This window comes from Triturus cristatus, chromosome 7 (genome assembly GCF_964204655.1).
Source record: "Triturus cristatus chromosome 7, aTriCri1.1, whole genome shotgun sequence".
Classification (NCBI taxonomy): domain Eukaryota; kingdom Metazoa; phylum Chordata; class Amphibia; order Caudata; family Salamandridae; genus Triturus; species Triturus cristatus.
This window is the reverse complement of record NC_140590.1, coordinates 582,105,988-582,126,710: the sequence shown is the minus strand read 5'-3', so window position 1 is coordinate 582,126,710 and position 20,723 is coordinate 582,105,988. Positions and strand designations below refer to the sequence as shown.

The 20,723-nt window shown below is 46.3% G+C and overlaps 1 protein-coding gene across 3 annotated transcripts in view; it reads right to left on the bottom strand.

The window, feature by feature from the left end:
• Nucleotides 1-20,723, bottom strand: part of SPAG9 (sperm associated antigen 9) — a 1,633,747-nt gene that overhangs the window by 1,271,495 nt on the left and 341,529 nt on the right. For all 3 annotated transcript variants that reach the window (XM_085617154.1, XM_085617155.1, XM_085617156.1), the window contains one exon: nucleotides 20,459-20,580. In XM_085617154.1, coding sequence (XP_085473280.1) covers nucleotides 20,459-20,580 — 122 coding nt within the window. The remainder of the gene's footprint in view (nucleotides 1-20,458; nucleotides 20,581-20,723) is intronic.

Below are 20,723 nucleotides of genomic sequence, written 5' to 3'. Positions count from 1 at the left end.
TACGCTGTTGTGGCGGATGTTGTGGTACTAACTATTGAAAAGTTTAAATCATTTGTTGTAATGTAGTTACAAAAGCCATTAGTACCTGAAATACTTCAGGGTGTCTGTGCCGCAGTGGCAGCTCGCATAGGGCGTGCTGTGGGGCGGTGTGGTGAGGCAGGGGAGGGGCAGGGTGGGGGTTAGTAAACTCGGACATACGACGGGACGGAGGAAAGTAATTATTACATTCCTCTGTTCCGTTGTGTGTCCAAGTTTACTACCCCTCACCCTACCCCTCCCCGCCACACTGCCCACAGCATGCCCTATGCGAGCCGCACTGCCGTGCCTACATGAAATGGAAGACCTTGAAGTATGAGGAACTTAGTCCTGTTGATAATAGTCTGAATAAAAGTCATTTTCCTTCATGTCCACATAAATAATGTTTAGACTATACACAGTTTGCGAACCATACGCACTTGCCTCATCTTCCTGATCAGATTGGAAAATTAGAGCTGGTAGTAAATCTGATACATTCAATGGTGAAAGCAGAGGAAAGCAAAACCTTCATTTGATGGTGCTCACATCGACGGAATTCGCAAACCTTCTAGGGGTCAGCCCTAATATTCCCACTTCACTTGGGCTAAATGTCTATCAAGCAACAGAATATATAGTGATGAAGAAACGTATTTCTGAGAATATTTAACCACATAGATTACGTTAATTAATCATAGGTGCTTTTACATATATCTAGCAAATTTATTTGCAGGGTTTCGCTCAGGGACTTGAAAGAGATATCACAAATGATTCTACTATCCAAGATGCTAAACATCTACTAGAGACAGTAAATAAAACAATTGCAGATTTCAAGGTACATACTGTGAATCAGAAAACTACTAAAGTGGCACGGAATATCAAGATTTTTCAGCTTGAAATAGTATATCCTTACCTTAAAGACAACTTTTATAAAATTAACAATCCGAGTAGCCTGAATCTAGGGTACCGAGGTTGATCCCAGAAAAAATTTATCACTTTTTCAGTCACCTCATCAGATTCCGAACAAGAATCAAACGTCCGACATAACCCTATCTTCCAATACCCAGGGGCCCAGCCTTTTTTAGACCAAGGCAGCCACAGAGGGAGATGGGGCAGAATAGGGAGAAGCCAATGTCAGGAACAGGGAGGGTTCAGAACCAGGAGATGGGTGTACAGAAGGTAGATAATTATGAGAAGGATTCTAAAGAACTCATTCCTATCTATAATTTATTGTCATACCAACTTACTGATATCTAGAAACAAGTGCTAAGTAAAGGGTTATCTTTTGTCCCACTAAGAATACAAGACCCGGTGGAATCTAAGACAGAGGTTCTACAGTTTCTACGAAAGATTAGACTAAAAGCCTTCTTTGCTGACACCGATGAAACAGAGAATAATCGCACTGGCCTGAAAAACAAATCTACATTCTGCCCTAAGAATGAAAGTGTGCCGGCCAGGCAACATGGCCGCTAGGACGTGAGCCTCCTCAGCTCTCCGTCCGTCCGCCCCAAGATCCTGTAATTATCCTGTTCAACCCTCCGGAATCCTGCCCCCCTGACTGGGAAAAGATTGCTAGAGACCCCCTGAGGCCGGGGGTCCGACTGGGAGTAATGTAATGTAAGTGCCAATTTGTATCGCGCGGCAATCGCTCCAAGGAGCATCTAGGCGCCCAGAAAGGACCACCAGATGTTAGGTAGTCCCTATGCTTACTTGACCGAGAACCCGAATTACACTAGGCTTCTGGCAGTTATATCTTGGAGATTAACGATCCAGGTTTTTAGATGTTTACGGAAGTCTATTTCTTTATCCAGTAATCTCAACTGGGGGGGAAGAGTATTCCATGCTTTTGCTCCCAGTACCGCCAGGGATTTGCCCCCTCGAGTTTTGAGTCTAAAACTCGGGACGGTAAGCAGGTTGGCCGTTGAAGAACGCAGTGCTCTGGTTGGACAGTATCTGCTGAATTTTTTCCTCAGATAGGACGGGCCTAGGTTGTGAACAGCTCTAAAAGTAATTAACAGTACTTTAAACAAAACCCTTTTTATAATTGGCAGCCAATGTAATGCCTTGAGGGCTTTGGTTGCAGATGATCTTTTCGGCCATTTTAGAACCAGCCTCGCTGCTGCATGTTGCACCATCTGAAGTTTGTGTGTGACAACTTTATTTGTACCAGCATAGAGGCTGTTGCAGTAATCGATGCGCGATGTTACAAGTGCAACCGTAACTGTTTTCCTTGCTTCAAGGGGCAAAAGATCAAAGAACTTTCTCAGTCCCTTTATTACCCCAAAGCACATGCCTGCCACTCTAGCTGCTTGTTGTCTAAAAGACAGGTCAGAGTCAAAATGCACCCCCAGATTACGGGCCGAGTTGGTTGTATGAGGTGGTATTTCAGCTTTTTCTGGCCACCATAATCGTGGGGTGAACTCATTTTTTGGGCCTATAGGCATGATCTCTGTTTTACCTGTGTTGCATTTCAGGTGATTTAGGCGCATCCATTCAAAGGTGGCCGTTAGGCAACCTTTGAGCTTATCCTCCCAGACTTGGTTATCCTTATCCATTACCAGGATAAGTTGTGTGTCATCGGCATAGGCTATAGCGTCTATGCCAAATGACGATATTAGTTTTATCAGGGGTGCAGTATAAACATTAAACAGGGTCGGGCTCAGGCTCGAACCCTGCGGAACTCCCGTCAACAGCGCTTTTTCACTGGAGCAGAATTCCCCCAGGGTCACCACTTGCCTCCTGTCACTTAAAAAGTTTCTTATCCACTCAAGCACTGTCCCTGTGACACCAGATGTTATTAACCGGTCTAATAGGATGGCATGTGAGACCGTGTCGAAGGCCGCCGATAGGTCTAATAAAATCAGGACGGCCTTCTTGCCTTGGTCTAGGGCTGAGCGGATAGTTTCTGTAGTGAACAGGAGGGCCGATTCGGTGGAATGTTGGGCCCTGAAACCTGCCTGGTTGGGGTGCCATACATCACTATCTTCCAAGAAACGAGTAAGTTGTTTATTTACAATTGACTCTGTGACTTTGCACAGAGCCGGAAGTAGTGAGATGGGTCGTAGGTTCGACAATGTGGTGGGGTCAGGGAGTTGTTTTTTTTTGCAGTGGTTTCACCGCTGCCAGTTTCCACTCTGGGGGGACTTTGGCTGTGGACAGTGAGGTGTTGACAATGGCATTTATTATTGGATTGGCAATGTCCACAATGAGGTGTAAAAGTCTAACTGGGCATGGATCGAAGGGGGATCCGGATTTTGTTGCCAGAATTCCTCTTTTGGTATCCTCCAGGCTAACTGGAAGGAAAGTTGTCAACTGCGTGGCCCCTTGCCTCACTATATCATCCTCTGTTCTTGGCTCTAATATAGGGACATCGAAGTCCTTCGTCAGCCCCTGTACTTACTTACTAGTGAGCTGCGACCCCGCGTTCCGGGGGCCACAAAAGTACGTGGGGCTCGCGAGATCTGCGGGCAGCGCCCGGTTTGCCTCAGAGCTTTGTTGAGGCTCCCGGGCCTCCAGATGGGTAGCGAGCTGGACTGTGGTGCTCCCCCCCCCCCCCCCGTGCCCTTGATCGTTGGGCTGTCCTGGGCGGCCGGGTGCGCCTGGCTGTGGGATATTGACAGGGTGTGCTCCTGGGATGCGCTGCTGGGAATTGGTGACCAGGAGTGAAGCACGGTGGGAGCACCTTGTAGGCCGGCGCGCCTGAAGATCTCTGGTGAGTGGGCCTGAGGCCCGTGCAGCTCCCATGGGTGAGGCCTGGAAAGCGGAGCGGTCCACTGCGGGCCTGATCGGAGCCTTGCTGGGCCTCGCCTGCATTTGTTGGCTCCCCCCAGGTAGCTTCTCATGAGTGGGATTTACAGCTTTGGGGGCTGGGTGTGAATGGGGGGGGTCTCTGTTTGCAGCCCCACCACCCCTGCTTCTGAACTGTGGCACTGAGCCGTTTGAACCGAAGGGCCAGAGGCCTATATGTATATCCCCAATTAAGCTGTGGCGCCCCTGGTGAGAGCGTGGGGCCCTTATGGACTTGCTTGAGGGCCCCTGAGGGCCCAACAATATAGAAATAAATGAGAAGACTCCCTGGGGCTGAACTGCTTCTTGATTGTACGGCCTTGGCATGCAGGTTGTCCTGTTTGGGGACTGGTTAACCTGGAATTGCTGCACCTCAGACACCCCTGGAGTAGGTTGGCCCTAGCATCTGCTTGTCATATTGGGTCAAAGGAACAATGGCTGTTGTCCTGCCATATTGAGGACATTTGAATATCAAGTGAGCCCCTATGCATGGACACACCTGTGGGCCGGCTCAATAGTATTCGCTTGTTGAGGTCTTCATGCCACGCAGATTACACAGGTCTATGTGCTGCGAACACGTGAAGGAGGTTGCAATGGGCAAAGAGAAAGCCCAGAAGCCATCTGGATCCAACACCATCACACAGTATACTACCCCTAAGCCCCCCCCCCCCCCAGCAGCTCACTAGGCAGACTGGAGGGGCGGAGAAGGACTCCTCAGGGGCGATAGCCCAGAGCCCACCAGGGCTGAACTCATGGCAGCCATACAGGGGTCTAGGAAGGCTCTTGAGGACAGAATAGACACAGTTTCTGTGGATGTGAACCTACAACGTGCAGGCCTGGGAAAGGTGGTGGATAAAGTCACAAGGGCTGAGGGGGATATAGCAGACATGAAAGGAGAAGTGGTCCCCCTAAAGCAGCAGGTGGCGCAGATGACCATGGTCACAATGGCACTGGAGAGTCGTACTGAGGAGGCGGAGGGGAGGGCAAAGCAATATCCGGGTACTGGGTATACCGGAGAGGGCGGAACAGGGTGCAGCTGAGCAGTTTCTGGAGCGCTGGATTTGCACCCAACTGGGCCCCAAGGGACTGTCAGACGTATTTGTGATGGAGAGAGCGCCCCTGTTGGGCTTAGTGGGATGCTGTGCACGTCCTGGCACGAGCGGTGGGTGGGCAAAATCGTCTGTGATCTTAGTCGAGTATTGTCCGTGGGGAGGGGGGGTTGTTTGATTAGTTGTTATTGTGTGAACAAACGTTGTGTTATGCAAAAGGGTGTGTCGTTGCAGACGAGTGCTGTGTCCTGGCACATGGCCAGACAGAGTGCGCATGTATGACTATGGCAGGTACGTTAGGGGATTAGGCATCTGCGCCAAACGGCATAGGGTCCTCTCATTCCTTAAGCGACGTTTGCATGCTTGCAAGAGACACATCTGGATAATGCTGGGGCTGGGTGTTTGGTAAAAAGTGGAGGGGCCAGGTGTTCCACTCGTCATATTCTACGTATGCTAATGGGGCGCTGATTTGGGTTTACGCTAGAGTATACCGAAGCAGACGTAGAAGGTCACTACGTGTTATTGCGGGGCAAGCTAAATGGTAAAGATATTAGTTTACTAAATACCTATGCCCCTAATATTGATGAGCCAAATTGCTTTGTGGCCCTGCAGGACTTGATCACTGCAGACTTGGACACCCCCCTGCTATGGCTGGGAGACTTTAATTGTGTGCTGGACCCTGAGCTAGGTAGATGCCCACCCAGAAGGGACACCAAGCCTCGTATGACTAAGCAGCTGCAGAAACTAATGAGTGACCTGGGCCTCCGGGATGTTCAGAGGGAACACCACCCAACTCAGAAATAATTACCTGTTTCACACCCACTCATAACACGCATAGCCGCTTAGACAGGGGGCTAGCGACAGAGCATCCAGCGTTTATGGCAGCAGAGATTCTTTATTTGGGACGTTTTTTGTCCGACAATGCGCCAGTGTGCTGCTCAGTGCTGTGGGCGAAGGGGGAGCAGGGCCCCCACGGATGTCGGCTCCCTGCCGATATCCTGTAGGACCTGGTCGGGAAGGAGGCAATCTTGAACGCACTGACAGAGTATATGTCCCTTAATTGGGGTTCTGCAAGCAATAGAGCCCATGAGTGGGATGCGATGAAGGCGGTGATCAGGGGGGCGGCAATGAGGCGGACATATGGAGTCCACAGGTAATTATAGTCTCAGCTGCAGGACAGAGGGAAATTGCTGGCCAAGCTCCAGTCAGGGCCGCAATTTGATGCCCAGGAACAAGAGAGTGCGTTACGCGAGCAGGTTGCAGATACTTGGGACAGGCTGGATAAGTATACTCTAAAGAAATATCGCCAGCGGCTGCATACAGAGGGAGATAAACCTGGTCGATTACTGGCCTGAATATTGCTTAAGGTTACTAGTCTTCGAGCCCAGTCGGGCGGGCTGGTCTATGCTCAGGCAGCTATGCTGGAGGTGTTCCGGCAACCCCTGCAGGCAGTGTACAGGGCCGACCCCGTGGTAAGTGCAGACCTCTATATTCCTTTTTTGGAGGGTCTAAAGCTGAGGCAGGTGTCTGAAGTTAGGACGGAACTGGATGCCCAGATTATGGAGGAGGAGCTGATGGAAGCGAAAGCAGACATACCTAGGGCCAAGGCACCGGGGCGACGGGTTGCCATTGAGTATTATCAGGTATTGCTCAGCAGTGCTGGTCTAGCCATTGTTGCTAACCTTTAATGAGTCCTCTGACGAACAAGTTACATTCCTTTGGTAACAATATATCTGTAAGAAACATAGGTTAGTTATAGACTCCTTACCTTAGAATTACCCCCAGGCGTCAAACTTGATTCGGAAACTTTTTGGTCAGCAGTACCTCTGCGCGTCGGAAGGTGGCGTTGGTCAGCTCCGCGTCCGTCGTTGGCGTCGTGTTCGTCGAGATGACGTCGTGGTAGCTACTTAGATGCCGCCCCTGCATGCGGACGTCAGTTCTGTACACGACTTCCCGCGCCAGAAACTCAGAGCCATGCAAGACACTGACCACTGGTGTACAAAACTAGGGCCCCGATAGGATGTCCTTAAGCCTAGAAATCAGTGTGTGTTTGTGTGTCCAACTTATCAGCGTGCATTATGGCCGCATTTGCCATTGAGATCAGAGCTTCATTGATCAACGGGAGATGATTCTCTATTTTTTGAGGCACCGAGACAGTTTCCATATCAGTTTTTGGAGAGGCGGAGGACCATGGTTCGTTTGCGCATAGAAGGAGGTTTCGGTTTGATGAGTTAGGACACCCTTTAGATGGAGAGCTCTCACTTCATGAAGGAGGAGGCCAAAGGGTCTAGCTGAGGCTGCAAAGGAGTGGTGCAATTGCCCGTAATGTGTCTTGTTAAAGGAGGAAACTCCTCACTTGCCTCTAGGAGGGTAGTGGGGTAAGCTTCCATGGGTCCGCTGTCTGGATTTGCGGACACTGGTGTGCAGTTTGCGAAGTTGTTGGGGCAAAACGGGCCTTGATCAATTGAGAACTCTTGTGCTTGAGCACTGTTGCAAAACGGGCCTTGATCAATTGAGAACTCTTGTACTTGAGCACTGTTGCCCTTAACTATGATAATTTCCGGAGAAAGTGGAGTGATAAGTGGGGATCTTTGACATAAAGTCTCGTATATATTGGCGCTTGCTGATCTGCTAGCGATGGTTTCGATGCAAGTCTCAAAGCGTGGTGTGTCGGCTATTTTCCCAGGATTGCCAGGGTGGCCTGATTTGCCTTTTTTGCTTGTTTGCTGAAAGTAGGATCTAATGTCACTATTGCCATTAGGACTGTTCCTATTTCCGTTTGCAGTGAGTTCACTTAAATTTGTTTTGAATTTGCATTTAAATTCATAGTCTTCGCGCTTAAAGTTGGAGAAGAGTTAGTTGGCTGCTCGTCCAATTGCACGTCCAATTGTTGCCCCTCCCGGGGGGTTGAACCGGATCTTACACATCCTTTACCTGGAGTGTACAACATCTTGGACTTCTGACGTATTGCGGATTTATGTGGGCGATAGTTAGCTTGAAGCTGGACGAGGTCCGCATGATTGTTGTATACTCTGAGCTCTGGCTCTGAGCTCTAAGATTCCAGGGGGGGGGGGGGTCCAGGTACCCCTGTCCGGCAGTACGGACGGTCCTGGTTGCCTGGTGATCGAAGCTGGTATTGGCCTGGTTGTTTCAGACGGGTGAGTCTATCCGGGAGAATATATCTTGCAAATTCCCTGGTCCCGGGGCAAAGAAGGATAGAAGCTTTTCAAAGTTTTTAGGGTCAAGCGGAGCCGGAGCCTGGGCACACTGGCAGACTGCAAGCTGCCCCCAACCAGATTCTAACCGAATGGTGGATAGTTAAGTGAAGAACTATGTGAGGCTCCAACCGTCTGGTGGAGACCTGGCTCTATACTAAATAAGAAGAATCCACACAAATCTGCAGATTTCATCCACTGAAGCATCTGCCTTTGGCTGTCAAACACCCCCCCTTTTCCAGTCCTGAGGAAGACCCGCCTTGATGCTTTTACATTTGCGCCACGTACAGGGTTGAAACGTCGACTTTCTGCATATGTCCGCACAGTGCTCATGATCACAGTTTATACTTATCAATGGATCCTACAGCATATGTGAATAAATGATATGGACAAAACAAAATCCCCCTTTTTTCCCAAGCTTAGTGTCACATGTCTATTTGTCTTGTACATAGTGTACTGTCAATATCACCAATCCCTATATGTCACTATTTTCACCACAGTCACCTATTCCTCACTACAATTGAATTTGTAAAGCGTGACAGCCTTAAACATTTTTTGATATTTTGTTTTGAATGCATTATTGAAAATTCTACGTCTGGTGTGTGTTATCTTCATTTATTGATAGATGTGTTATAAATAAGTCTCTACTCATTGAGTATTCTAAGCAATTGATAATCCACAACAGAACCAATTGTTCTACTTAATACTTATACCCAGGTTCTGAGGGACACCGGGTTACCCCATTATTTGTAATACTAGCCAACCTAGTTGGGTCGCTTCCGCAGTCTTGTTGGGTTCTACACTCTGCGGCCGCCAGTAGGGCGGCCGCGCTCTCTATGCTTTTTTGCACTCAACTTTCCTGGCCCACGCCTCGCGCTGCCTCTGGTTGCCGTGGGTGGTTTAGAGTGGGGGAGAGTGAGGGCACGTACCTCGCGTCTCGTCCCCGGTGGCCTCCACAGCGTTTGGTGCTCTCCCCCGTGGTGCTCTCCCACGCTGCAGGACTTGGTTCTTGATTCTGAGCACCAAGCTCGAAGCTCTGAGTTCCGAGCTCCAGTACGATGCAGTGTCGTACTGTGACCAGATAGAGAGGGGGGAACCTGAGCGGGACAATCAGCAAGGGCGGGCGGGTGACTGGAGCGTTTTCCTTTCGGCGTTTCTTCAACGCTTCTCCCGCTCTGCGTCTCTGGCTGCTGCTGCTGCTGGGTCTGGTCCGAGTGAAAACCTGGACTGGACTCAGCTTTCACACCTTAGACTAGATCAGCTCTCCAAACCAAAACTTGCTTGGCTTTCACTATAATGATAAAAACATAATTCAGAGAATGGCTATGCATTCATGGTATCTGAAATAGGATAGTTAGCTCCAACATCACTATTACCCAGTTTTACACTGGTGCTGTAGAGGTCCAGGAGGAGGTATCTCAAGGTCAAGTAGTATTCAAACCATTACAGCTTCATATATGCCATGCTATATTCTATCAAACTCTGGCTGGAATACGCAGGCAGGACTTCTTTCATGATTTGATCTTCAGTTGCAACTTCAAGAGGAACTTTTCACAGTGCATCAAGTCTAGCTCACCGAAAATGTACAGGGTCTATCTCCCAGACCAGATCCAGTTAGTCTTAGTAAGAAAGATGGAAAACCCTCAATGTCTTGTGATGAGAGTTTACTATTTTATTGCCCTACATCTCTTCCACATGTTCGCAGCAGTACCAATTCTATTGTATGATCATCACAAACTAGACCATTACACAGCTAGGCCTTACAGTGTGTAGACTTTGCAAGACATCTAGCTAGCCTCCCTAAGTGGTTATCCCAGTTTTACAATTCACTATGCAATATGTTAAGACAAGAGTTTGTTTTGCATGTTTATTTTTAAGTAGGTTATCTGGGGACGCGCTAATCTTTGACTCACCCATGCCGTGAGGGGAATGGATAATCTCCATTAACGGCACCCGTCGCAGCCTTCTCCCCCCTGCCTCGCTCCGCTCCATTGTCACCGACGCTGCCATTGCCGTGAGGGGAACGGCTGTTTGAGCAGACCTCCAAGCCCAGGGGGCAGTGTGCGGCACCTGCGAGGGTGTCACCAGAGGGCGCCAGAGGCCCTTAAAAGCCTCAACGGATTCCCGCAGCGCGGGACGCGCTAATCTTTGACTCACCCATGCCGCGAGGGGAATGGCTAATCTTCATTAACGGCACCCGTCGCAGCCTTCTCCCCCGCCTCGCTCCGCTCCATTGTCACCGACGCTGCCATTGCCGTGAGGGGAATGGCTGTTTGAACGGACTTCCAAGCCCAGGGGGCAGTGTGCGGCACCTGCGAGGGTGTCATCAGAGGGCGCCAGAGGCCCTTAAAAGCCTTAATGGATTCCCGCAGCGAGGGACGCGCGCGGGCGAAGCCCGGGCCAAGGGCGGGCCCGTCCTTGCCCGTCATCGCCTGGAGGAGGCTGGGCCAGTCCTCCAATCCCTAGACTCCTGAGACTTCTACCTTTCCATTAGATTTAAGGTATTGTGCCGTTAATTAGGTTACCTGTCTGTGCAGCTATTAACTATTTTCTCCTGTGTTGCGATGGCTCCCCCAGAACCACCCCATCGCAGACAGGGGAGACGTGCTTGTGCAGCTAAGCGCCCTGGGTTAAAGCCAAACCCACTTCACCATCATTGCCCACAGCTATTGACCTAATGCTCCAGAAGGTGATTGGAGTTGTTACATCTGAAATTGAACAGACTAAAAGACGCCTCTCAATTACGCCAGACTGCTTCCACTTGACCCACTTGCCCCTAAATGATCCCACGAATCTCCTAGATCAGAATGACTGCCAAAGTGTGGCTCCATCTAACTCCGATAATATTTCTACACCAAACCTTGAGTCTCGATCTGAGGGTAATACTGTTAAAATCTCTAGATCTAGGAAGAGAAAACAAGAAAAAAATGGGGGCCCTAAAGGTAAAAAAACAAGGAGAGGGTCCATTCGAGGCACTGTGAGGCCAATTGATAGTGGAACTTCTCTGTCCAATTCTCCCAAATCCCCGCCATACCAGACTTATCCTTCTTGGGCTCAAGCTCTAATGGCGGACTTCCTAGTCCAGTGTCGAGCGATTATGAGGGAAGAGATCGCCCCCCTCTTCCAACATCTACAAAATCTTGTATCTACCAAGAATTTATCTCAAGCCCATTCCAATCAGGAACTTACAGTACTTCCCACAGTTCCCATACACAAGAATGGGCTCCCGACCACACAGGATCTACCCTCCTGCCGGGCATTGCAGTCATATGAAGTCAGCAAATTGACGCAAGATCGAGCCCCCCAAAATCCTGGAGCTAGCAGCACAAAGGACTTGGGAGTGACTTTAAACAGCAGAGAAGGGTTTGCTGGGCCTTCATCCCAAGGTTTACATGAGAATGCCCTTAACACTGTGCGAGCGACACCAACTCATACCTTAACAATAGCTAGTAATGTACCCGCTACTGACACAAGTGCCTTGCCATCTGTCACAGGGCATGCAGGGGGGAATGGCTATGCGTTGCAACAATCCTGTCTTCCCACAATTAACCTACCCCCGGAGGCTGCTCCCTACGTAACTATATTGGCAGGAATACCAGAACTTAAGAAAGGCCATAAAGAATCCCACTTAGAACTACGTAATAAGATCCTGTTATGGTTGGCCAAAAACAAGCAATTCCCATATAACAAGGCTGGTGACATTTTGATGGTAAGGAGGGTCGCTTGGGTGGGCCCTACATATAAGTCCATCGGCGGGGATTGCGTGATCATTAATTTTAGACATCCAGAAACTATCCAAAGGTCATCATTACTTACCCGATTAATAGGGATCCTCCCACGAATATCGGAGCACTTACCCTTGACTTTTTCTATCCATGTCCCTGGAGGACGGGCGCCCCTCAGTCTTTTACGAACTATTAAAGATGAGTCTTGAACCCTCCGACTACTTCTGTTAGCTCCCAACAACATCTTTCTCTTTTTAACATCCCTGTATCTAATCGCTATGCCCAACTGGAGGAAGTAGATTGACTCGACAGGTTGGATGCCTTAAAACGCTGGTGGACAATTTTTAAGCCTCTTTGACACAGCTACCCACTCTGCTCAGTCTAATAGTACCTTGGGGACTAGAATAAATCTAGATCATAACATTACCCCAATAAAATTGGATACAATAAGGCATGGTGTAACTGCAGGCTCCCTTCAGCTCCCATCTACTTTGTCCCCACGGCCTCACAAGGTGAATGAAACTATTAATTTTCCAAGTGATACTGATACCACCCCTCCCTTTGCCCCAGTTATGGTGACAAGGGCCCCAAATGACAAAGGCGGAGGATTGTTGGTATTTGAAAACAAACTTACCATTTTGTCCTGGAACGTGGCGGGGCTTCCTAATAAGATGGCCTCTCCTGACTGGGGACTTTTTATAGATCAGCACGATGTCTGCCTGCTCCAGGAGACTTGGCTCAGGGAACACTTTTTTAGGTTGGGTTTTTTGTCTGTCAATAACTTGGCTTCAATTGGCAAGAGGGGTAGACCCTTTTGGGGTTTGCCCATCCTGATTGGTTCACACTTAGGATGTTCAGTGTCACAATTAGACACTCCAACCCCTGATCTTCAATGTATCAGACTTTCCTTTCCGTCTAAATTTAGTCTGATTATTATTAACGTCTATTCCCGTCCTACCCAGATGGGAAAAGAATCACCAACATTGGACATTGTAGACAAATTTATACCTGCGGTACAGGGGGATAGTACTCTGATTGTTGCAGGGGATTTCAATTGCCAGTATGAACCTCTGCCGGGCATTATGGAGTCTATTACTGGCGAGGAGGATTCACTTTGGTCCATTCCAGATCTCCAAGTACCTCCGATAAAGGAATGGACACTACTTGCTCTCCAGCTGAATTCTCTCACTATGGCCCACTCTCTGAGAGCCTGTAATGGCCGTGCTCAATCTGATTTGGAGGGTAATCCCACTTTTATATCGCCCAGGCCAGTCTTCCCGTATAGATTATGTCATGGTAGAGGCAAGGACCTGGCCTAGGGTAATTGACTTTGAGATCCTCCTACGTCATGATAGCGACCATAACGCCCTTGTACCTGACTTTAGTCTCCCTTAGATGGGTCTAAACATAGAGGAAAGAGTAGATAACCGAGGTACCCCCCTTCTCTCTAATGACAGAAGAAGGCTTAAATGGCCAATGTTGAAAAGGTCCCCTGATAAAATGACTACTCTTTATCGAGTTGTTTATCTGGCGTTCCTTGAATTAAGTGGTCACTTTGACCAGGGCCAGGAATTCTTGTGTAATCAAATATATAACATCCACACAGGTCTAGTGACTGCTCTTGCCGAACTACTGAACCCACCAATGGCTAAACTACGGAAGAATAAGAAGGCCCTCACATGGTTCGATCATAACTGTAAGAAAGCAAAGGGGGCACTCTTGGAAGCAATTAAATCTTTGAATAGACCACTAATAAAACATAACAGACTAGATTACAAGAAAGTGGTAACTGAGGCCAAACAGAACTGGGATAATAATAAATGGGATGCCATAAAATCTGCCCTTGGGAACAGGGACATGAGGGAATTTTGGTCAATTATAAGAACTGGTAGTAGGGCTGGTCAAAAGGCAGATGACCCTAACATTGCACCAGAGAGATGGGTTGAGCACTTCCAGCTCCTGTATGCCCCTCTGGCAGAACCAAATCCCTCTCACGACCCCTCTCCTCATTCACTGCCTCAGAACACTGTTGAGCTACTAAATTGCTCCCTCGAGAACCCTCGACAACCCTCCCTTACCTCATATTTCTAATGAAAAATCCCATCTTAAAGTAACACTGAAGGATGTTGAACTTGCCATAAAAAGGCTCCCAGCAGGCAAGGCGCCTGGCCTCAATAACATTCCCGGCGACCTTTATAAGGACCAAACAGTGATTTGGGTTCCTCTGTTTATTGTTCAACGCCATAATCCAGGGAGCTAAATTACCTGATACCTGGGTGGGAGCCGAGATCATACCAGTGTTTAAAAAAGGATCCCCACTACTCCCGGCCAATTACCGTCCGATCAGCCTGATCGATGTAAGCCAAAAACTATTTTCACGTATTATACTCGATCGGCTTCAGATCTGGATGGAGGAACAGTCGATTCTTAGCCCCTATCAGGCCGGTTTTAGGGCAAAGACATCCACGGTTGACCAGTTACTAAGGCTCCAACTCCTATACTGGAAAACTGTGAGAGTAGAGGGTGGCAGCCTCTACTTAATCTTTGTCGACCTCAAATCTGCCTTTGATTTGGTACCCCGTAAAACACTATGGGCAGTAATGGAGGATATGGGGATCCCTGCAAACCTCCTTAATATTATCAGGAGGCTCCATTTGGATAATTTTGCACAAGTTAGGAGTGGCAAACGGGGAGGCCTAACACCTAAATTCCCAGTTAAAAGAGGAGTCAGACAGGGTTGTGTTCTGGCGCCCACCCTATTCTGTCTTTTTGTAAATGCACTGATTGCCCACCTTAAAGGGGTCAAAGACATCGATGCCCCAAAGTTACAAAATGATCAGGTAGTGGCATTAATGTTCGCTGACGATACCCTCCTATTGTCAAAAAAATCACCAATGGTAATCCAACGCGCCCTGGATAGTTTTGTTAATTTCTGTCTCAAAAGGGGGTTGGAGATTAACACTCAAAAGATCAAATTTATGGTCTGCAATCCACCAAAGACCAGATGTTCTAATCCCTCTCTGAATGGCATAGCGTCGGACAGGGTAACTGTCTTCGAATATTTGGGTATTACTCTTACAGATAGAATGGACTGGGGCCCACAATTGTCTAAGGTTAAATTAAGACTTGTGCAAACTACAGTTGGTATTTTAAAACTTCATAGAGAATCCACCTCCAAGCCAGTTGCTTCTATCATAGAAATATATAAGGCACAAGCACGGGGAGCAATTTTTTACGGGGCGGAACTATGGGGCCACTCCTCGATACCAGACATTTGTAAGTCTGAAAATTTAGTATCCCGAGAAAACTTTATCTGCAGTTTAGATATGGCACAGTCCCGCTTAGGGTCCTCTCTTATAAATGGTCGACAGATAAGACTGTAGAATGTCCGGCCTGTGGGGCCAAGGGAGGGTCCGTGTCCCACGTTTTTTTTTTCTGCATTGGGTACCAATCTATACGACGACGGTGGCTTTTTCAACTCTGTAGAAATCTTGGGTTCAGTCATTACAAAGAGGCGCTCAGAATTCTCAAATCCAATACTTCCACCCCTCTTGTTTTCTCTGTCTCGCGCTTTATTAATGCTATGTGGCGCAGGAGAAGATCTTTTTTATAATTATCTTAATCTATATTCCCCTCTTGACATCAATTAATTAAGAACTGTCAACCAGTGCTTTTTATCCTTTTATACTTTTTAAATTCAAATTATTTTTACATACTATGATAATTGTATTGTGTTCTTAATCTTAAGTGCTGGAAATACTAGATATGTTATTGTTTGTATATATGTATCTTTTATGACCGAAATAAAGATTATTTGACTGACTGACTGTTATCTGGGTGGAAAGATGGTCCCACTGTCAATTAGGAATTTTTAATGGTGGTGGATAGTCTTTTCTCAGCTTTTAAGGAATGCTGTTCTTTTTGCTTTGCTTTTTCAGCACATTTCTTTGCATTACAGATGCAGTAAGCATTTGAGTCTTGAAAGAACACTATATGCTAACCCATGCAAGAGGTGGTTGAGCAGATAATGTCCTGGAAGGTGCACTGCTTCATGAAGCATGCGCATACTCAAATAGTGTGGAACATCTAAACAGTCATGAAAAAGCTAGTTCTTTTGGAGGAAATGCAATCCTTCATGCATAACATTTCGCTTGCTTCTGGAATTCCCATGGGGCACTATAATGAATGACAAATCCCTTAACTTCTTTCAGCAGCAGATCATACAAAAGATTTTAAGCAACAAATAGGGTTGGTGTGTGAATGGGACAACTGCAGAGAACAAATTGGTCCTTTTCCACATTCATGCTCCTAAAGGAGATTCACAAATCTTTGCGAGAGTGTCTTTAATAGCCACCTTTGATTTTGGGATACAGCATTTACTTAAGGAAGCAACTTCAAAACATTTAAAGTTAGAATTAAATAAATCCAGTATTAGACACGATTCATTCTTGCCATCAGTAAAATGAATCTTGCAACAAATAGAATAAAGTGGTAGTAGAGAGAAATCTATGCAGCTCTTTAACAGTGATTACACAGAGTACTCAAGATTCAATTTACTTGTATCAGTTAATTAAAACCATTGCAAAAGGATAAAAACTTTTACAAAAATGCAAATCAGTTCATGCAAATATATAGATACTTATTTTTTGGTAGAGTATTCATTCTTCTCCTCTGTCCATGGCAAACTGCGGTATGTTGTTTACTAGCTAACATCTGAAAGGTTGCTCTTCTTTAATGATGGTCCTTATGCTCGTCTTTAACAAAGTAGAGGGCTCTGCTGCCTTTTGGCAAGGTCTGTGCCATGAAATACCATGTAAATACGCTCCAACTGCAAATCTATCACTTCTGCTTTTCTTCACACAATTACACGAAAATAGGCATTTTTTTTCTGTTGGAGGACCAGGTGGTGAGTCCATCTCCAAGTATCTCCAAGTATCATTAAGCATACTCTGTACCGCATTGGAGTCAGAGCCTAATTTAGTCACCAGCCACTTGTAGCACTGCCATTGAGGAAGAATTGGAGGCAGACGACCTGGCTGTATAATCACTGGTTGCCCCTTAGTTATTTCATACCACAACATAGGCCTAACATGGGCTGAAGTCTGTTTGGGGTCGGAGTCAGGCATTGTGATTGGAACCAGTACAAGGGTTGGTACCGGCGTAGACACAGAAGGAACTAGCAAGAACCGTTGGGGTCAGGGTATAAGTCAGGTCTGGCTTTAGTGGTGTAACAGGAACAGGAATTACAAAGAGAGGGACAGTAGGGGCTATTTCCACTCACAGGGGAGTGGGAGGTCCAGCAAGACAAGTGGCCCCAAGGGTGAAGACTACCAAAAAGGAGTATACCTGCTGTTCCTCAAGACAAGAAAGGAGGAGTCAACAAGAAGGCTGGATATAACTAAATACAAAATGCGTATATAGTTGGTAATCCATTTGTTGGATAATAATGCCCTCACACACCCTTTCAGGTGTTATGCTTCATCATATGGGCTGCTCCTCGTCGGGCCGGCGGTGCAATGCCTAACGGGCTCCCTAAAAAGGGGCACTTTGTCGGAGATCTTTACTTTGAATTATTTCTTTATTGGCCACATAGACCAGCTCAGAGGCGCTTCTACATAGGAGATATACTATACAGCTGATTAACTACTGCTTCTATGTTTTAGACTTGTCTCATACCACATGTTTATTTTATCTTCATTTTATTGTTGTCTCTACATTTTTGTCTTATTATTTCATTACCCATTCCACTACTGGTTTCCGGTTTAGTCCTACTTTTAGAGGATCTATCGCTTTTGCTCAACCCACCAAGTACTGTTGTGGTCTGAATTTCTACTGAATAGGGTGAGTCACTTGAGTTTATTTCTTGCTGCTACTGTTTTTTAACGTACTCCACATATGCGACTAGTCACTATAGTTCACTGTGGGGATACACCACTTATTAATTGTGTCCTGTTGCGCCCAGACGCATCAGTAATCACCACCGATTCATGCTAACTAGGACTCATTAGTCACTTCGAAGGCTGTTTTTTAATTGTCATGTCCATTTAATATCTATACATGATGAGTATAACCTACCTTCCTTTCTTTACAGGTAGTACCAGACTATGACAGGTATTTTAGTCAAGAGATACTGACTCGCTCAAAACCTGAGAGGATTAATATTATCAAGTTCTCTCCTTTTGTAGATAGTTTTTTTAGGTCCTGAAGAATCGCGAGTGTAACAGCTCCATGCGAGAAACATGTTGACCATCAAACACTAATATAGATCACTCCTACACGAGACATTATACTCTGTTGAGTGCTATACACACGTTTTTAATCAGGGAAGGAGGCCTTCAGAATAAAACTAAATTCCTAACCGGCACTTCCAACCCTGTTTTACATCACTTATTCACATCTACATTAGTCAGGCCCCCACACCCGCACTTCACCATACGGCAGTTGGATTGAAGATCTCTGACAAAGTGCCCCTTTTTAGGGAGCCCGTTAGGCATTGTACCGCCGGCCCGACGAGGAGCAGCCCATATGATGAAGCATGACACCTGAAAGGGTGAGTGAGAGCATTATTATCCAACAAATAGATTACCAACTATTTACGCATTTTATATTTAGTTATATCCAGCCTTCTTGTTGACTCCTCCTTTCTTGTCTTGAGGAACAGCAGGTATACTCCTTTTTGGTAACAGGAACAGGGCCTCAGGGGACAGGCGAGGGATGGGTCATTGGTAGAAGGTCAGCTGCAGAATCCTGCCGCTTCATGGGGTCTGAAGAGCACCAAAGGGACCTGGCAGTGTCTGGAAAATTTGCAGCATGGCTTCCTTGATGGCCACTATTTTCTCCAGGTTCAACAACGGCCTGAATTATTCAGTCTGCGTCGGGACTTAATGCAGGACTGACTGAGGCAGAAATGTGTGAATCTCTTCAGGGTTGCCCTTGCGACTTCTTGCCAGACGTCTGCGTGGCAGGATGTAGTTCAGTCCAATGGGGATACGTGCGCTTGGTTTTCTTGTGCTCATAGTATTTTTTTTCAACTTACCAGAAGACTTGGAGAGTGATTTCTCGATTGACCGACTTCATGAATGAGAACGGTGTTCAGACTTGCGGCGGAAGTGGGGCCTTTGTTTCGAACACTACTACTTTTTATACTTTATGACATAGGCCCAAGCACCATAGATACATGTAAGATATCTGCAATAAAAGCATGGCTTGAGACCTGTTATTTTCAGGGAAGCCATCTTCTTTCCTGGCTCACTTTTAAGATAATTTTGGAGTCATAAAAAAAAAAAGTAACGTTTTGAACACGATTCTGAATCCACAAAAAAGGGAGTGAATTTGAATTTAAAGGAACTGACGTCAGTGTGCAGGGGTTGTGCGTGTATGCAGCTCCACTATATCACTTCCTGTGTTGTATGAGGGCATTGCAGAGTCATATGGCACAAAATACTGTTACGTGGAGAGCACCAGTGACAAAAATCACCAGATTCAGTTTGGGGCATGGGAATAAGCTGAAGGTGCGAAATCAGCAGTTACAAATATCCATTGAAAACAAAAAAAAATAAAAGGCTCTAGAGGCCAATAGATCACAAAACATGCTATACAGCCACCATTACCTTATGTGCTAATCAAAGACAGGGACAGTGTTCCACAGTCCACTCTCAAGGAATGCTTGGGGCTCCCTCGGCAGGTCATAGGACAGGTCCTGGACATCACATTGTGAGGGAAAGGCCTCTCCAAACAGGCTAGAGACGAGTGACACTAGGAGCCAAAAAAGGGAGGATACCAGATACGCTTATAAGCAGCCAGGGCAGGGGTAGAGACCTGTATACCATGCAGGCGCATTCCTGTCCCAAGACTGCATACATCTGCAAATCATTTAGCCTAGCATTGAGATTTTCTGCTACCAGACCAGAACAAAAGGCTGAAGTCTCTTCATCAGAGACACTGCACTGGTATCAGAAAGAATGAGATTTAACTATGTTCCCATTTATAAGCAGTTCCCTTGGCAGTCAAGTTATCAATCTATATGCTGAGAAAAAACATTCACATGGCTGGAGGGTAATATTTATCATGACATATGTAGCCCTTATATACATGAGAGCACACGCAGCAGTGAAGATAAAAAGGCACGGGCCTCACCATAGTCACGATTTGACATCAATATTTCAGCAGAAGACTGTTATGGGATTAGGAAGAAACACTCAAAAGAGTTCATAAAAAGACAGTTAGCCTTTTAGCTGCAAGGTGGAAAATCAAGAAGATCAATGCCTCATGCTATTAAGATGCACAATGATTACTGATATCCACTGAACTCCAATACCAGTACGTAACTGTGGCAAGTGAACAGATGTGTGTAGGATACTGGAAGGCAGTATGAAAAATGTCATTCTCTGTATTAATGAGGTCTTTATTTTTTTCTCAAGTTTTATGTATCATTGCAATGTCAAGCAGTTATTCATGTGTCCCTGATATGTACAATGCCTGCTTTCATAAAAATAAAAACAGCTTAAAAAAGAAAGAAAAATCTCATTCTCAATATTGCTGCATACCACTTTTTTAAGCACTTAAGAATAAGATTGCAGTCACAAAGAGGGATACAGCAGTGTTATACAGTTAGAAATCATAATGATACAGAACTCTGGCAGTAGAAGACAGCTGTAACAGCTTTGCTTACCCAGCAAGTCGGCTCCTTCATCTACATCTCCAATTAAGTCGTTCCCAGCTGAAGAGAGTTCTTCAAATAGTGACTCAGTGTTACGATTGTAAGGTTGGTTTTCTATGCCTTTGGTAGGAGTGCTATTAACAAATAATTAGGATACGAAGGATTATGAGAAAATATGAAAATATACTACAGGAACTACCACACTCAAAAACATTATCGACTAAAGTAACAAACAATAAGCATGAAATGAGAGCTCTCACCCTAGCTATCTTCTTGG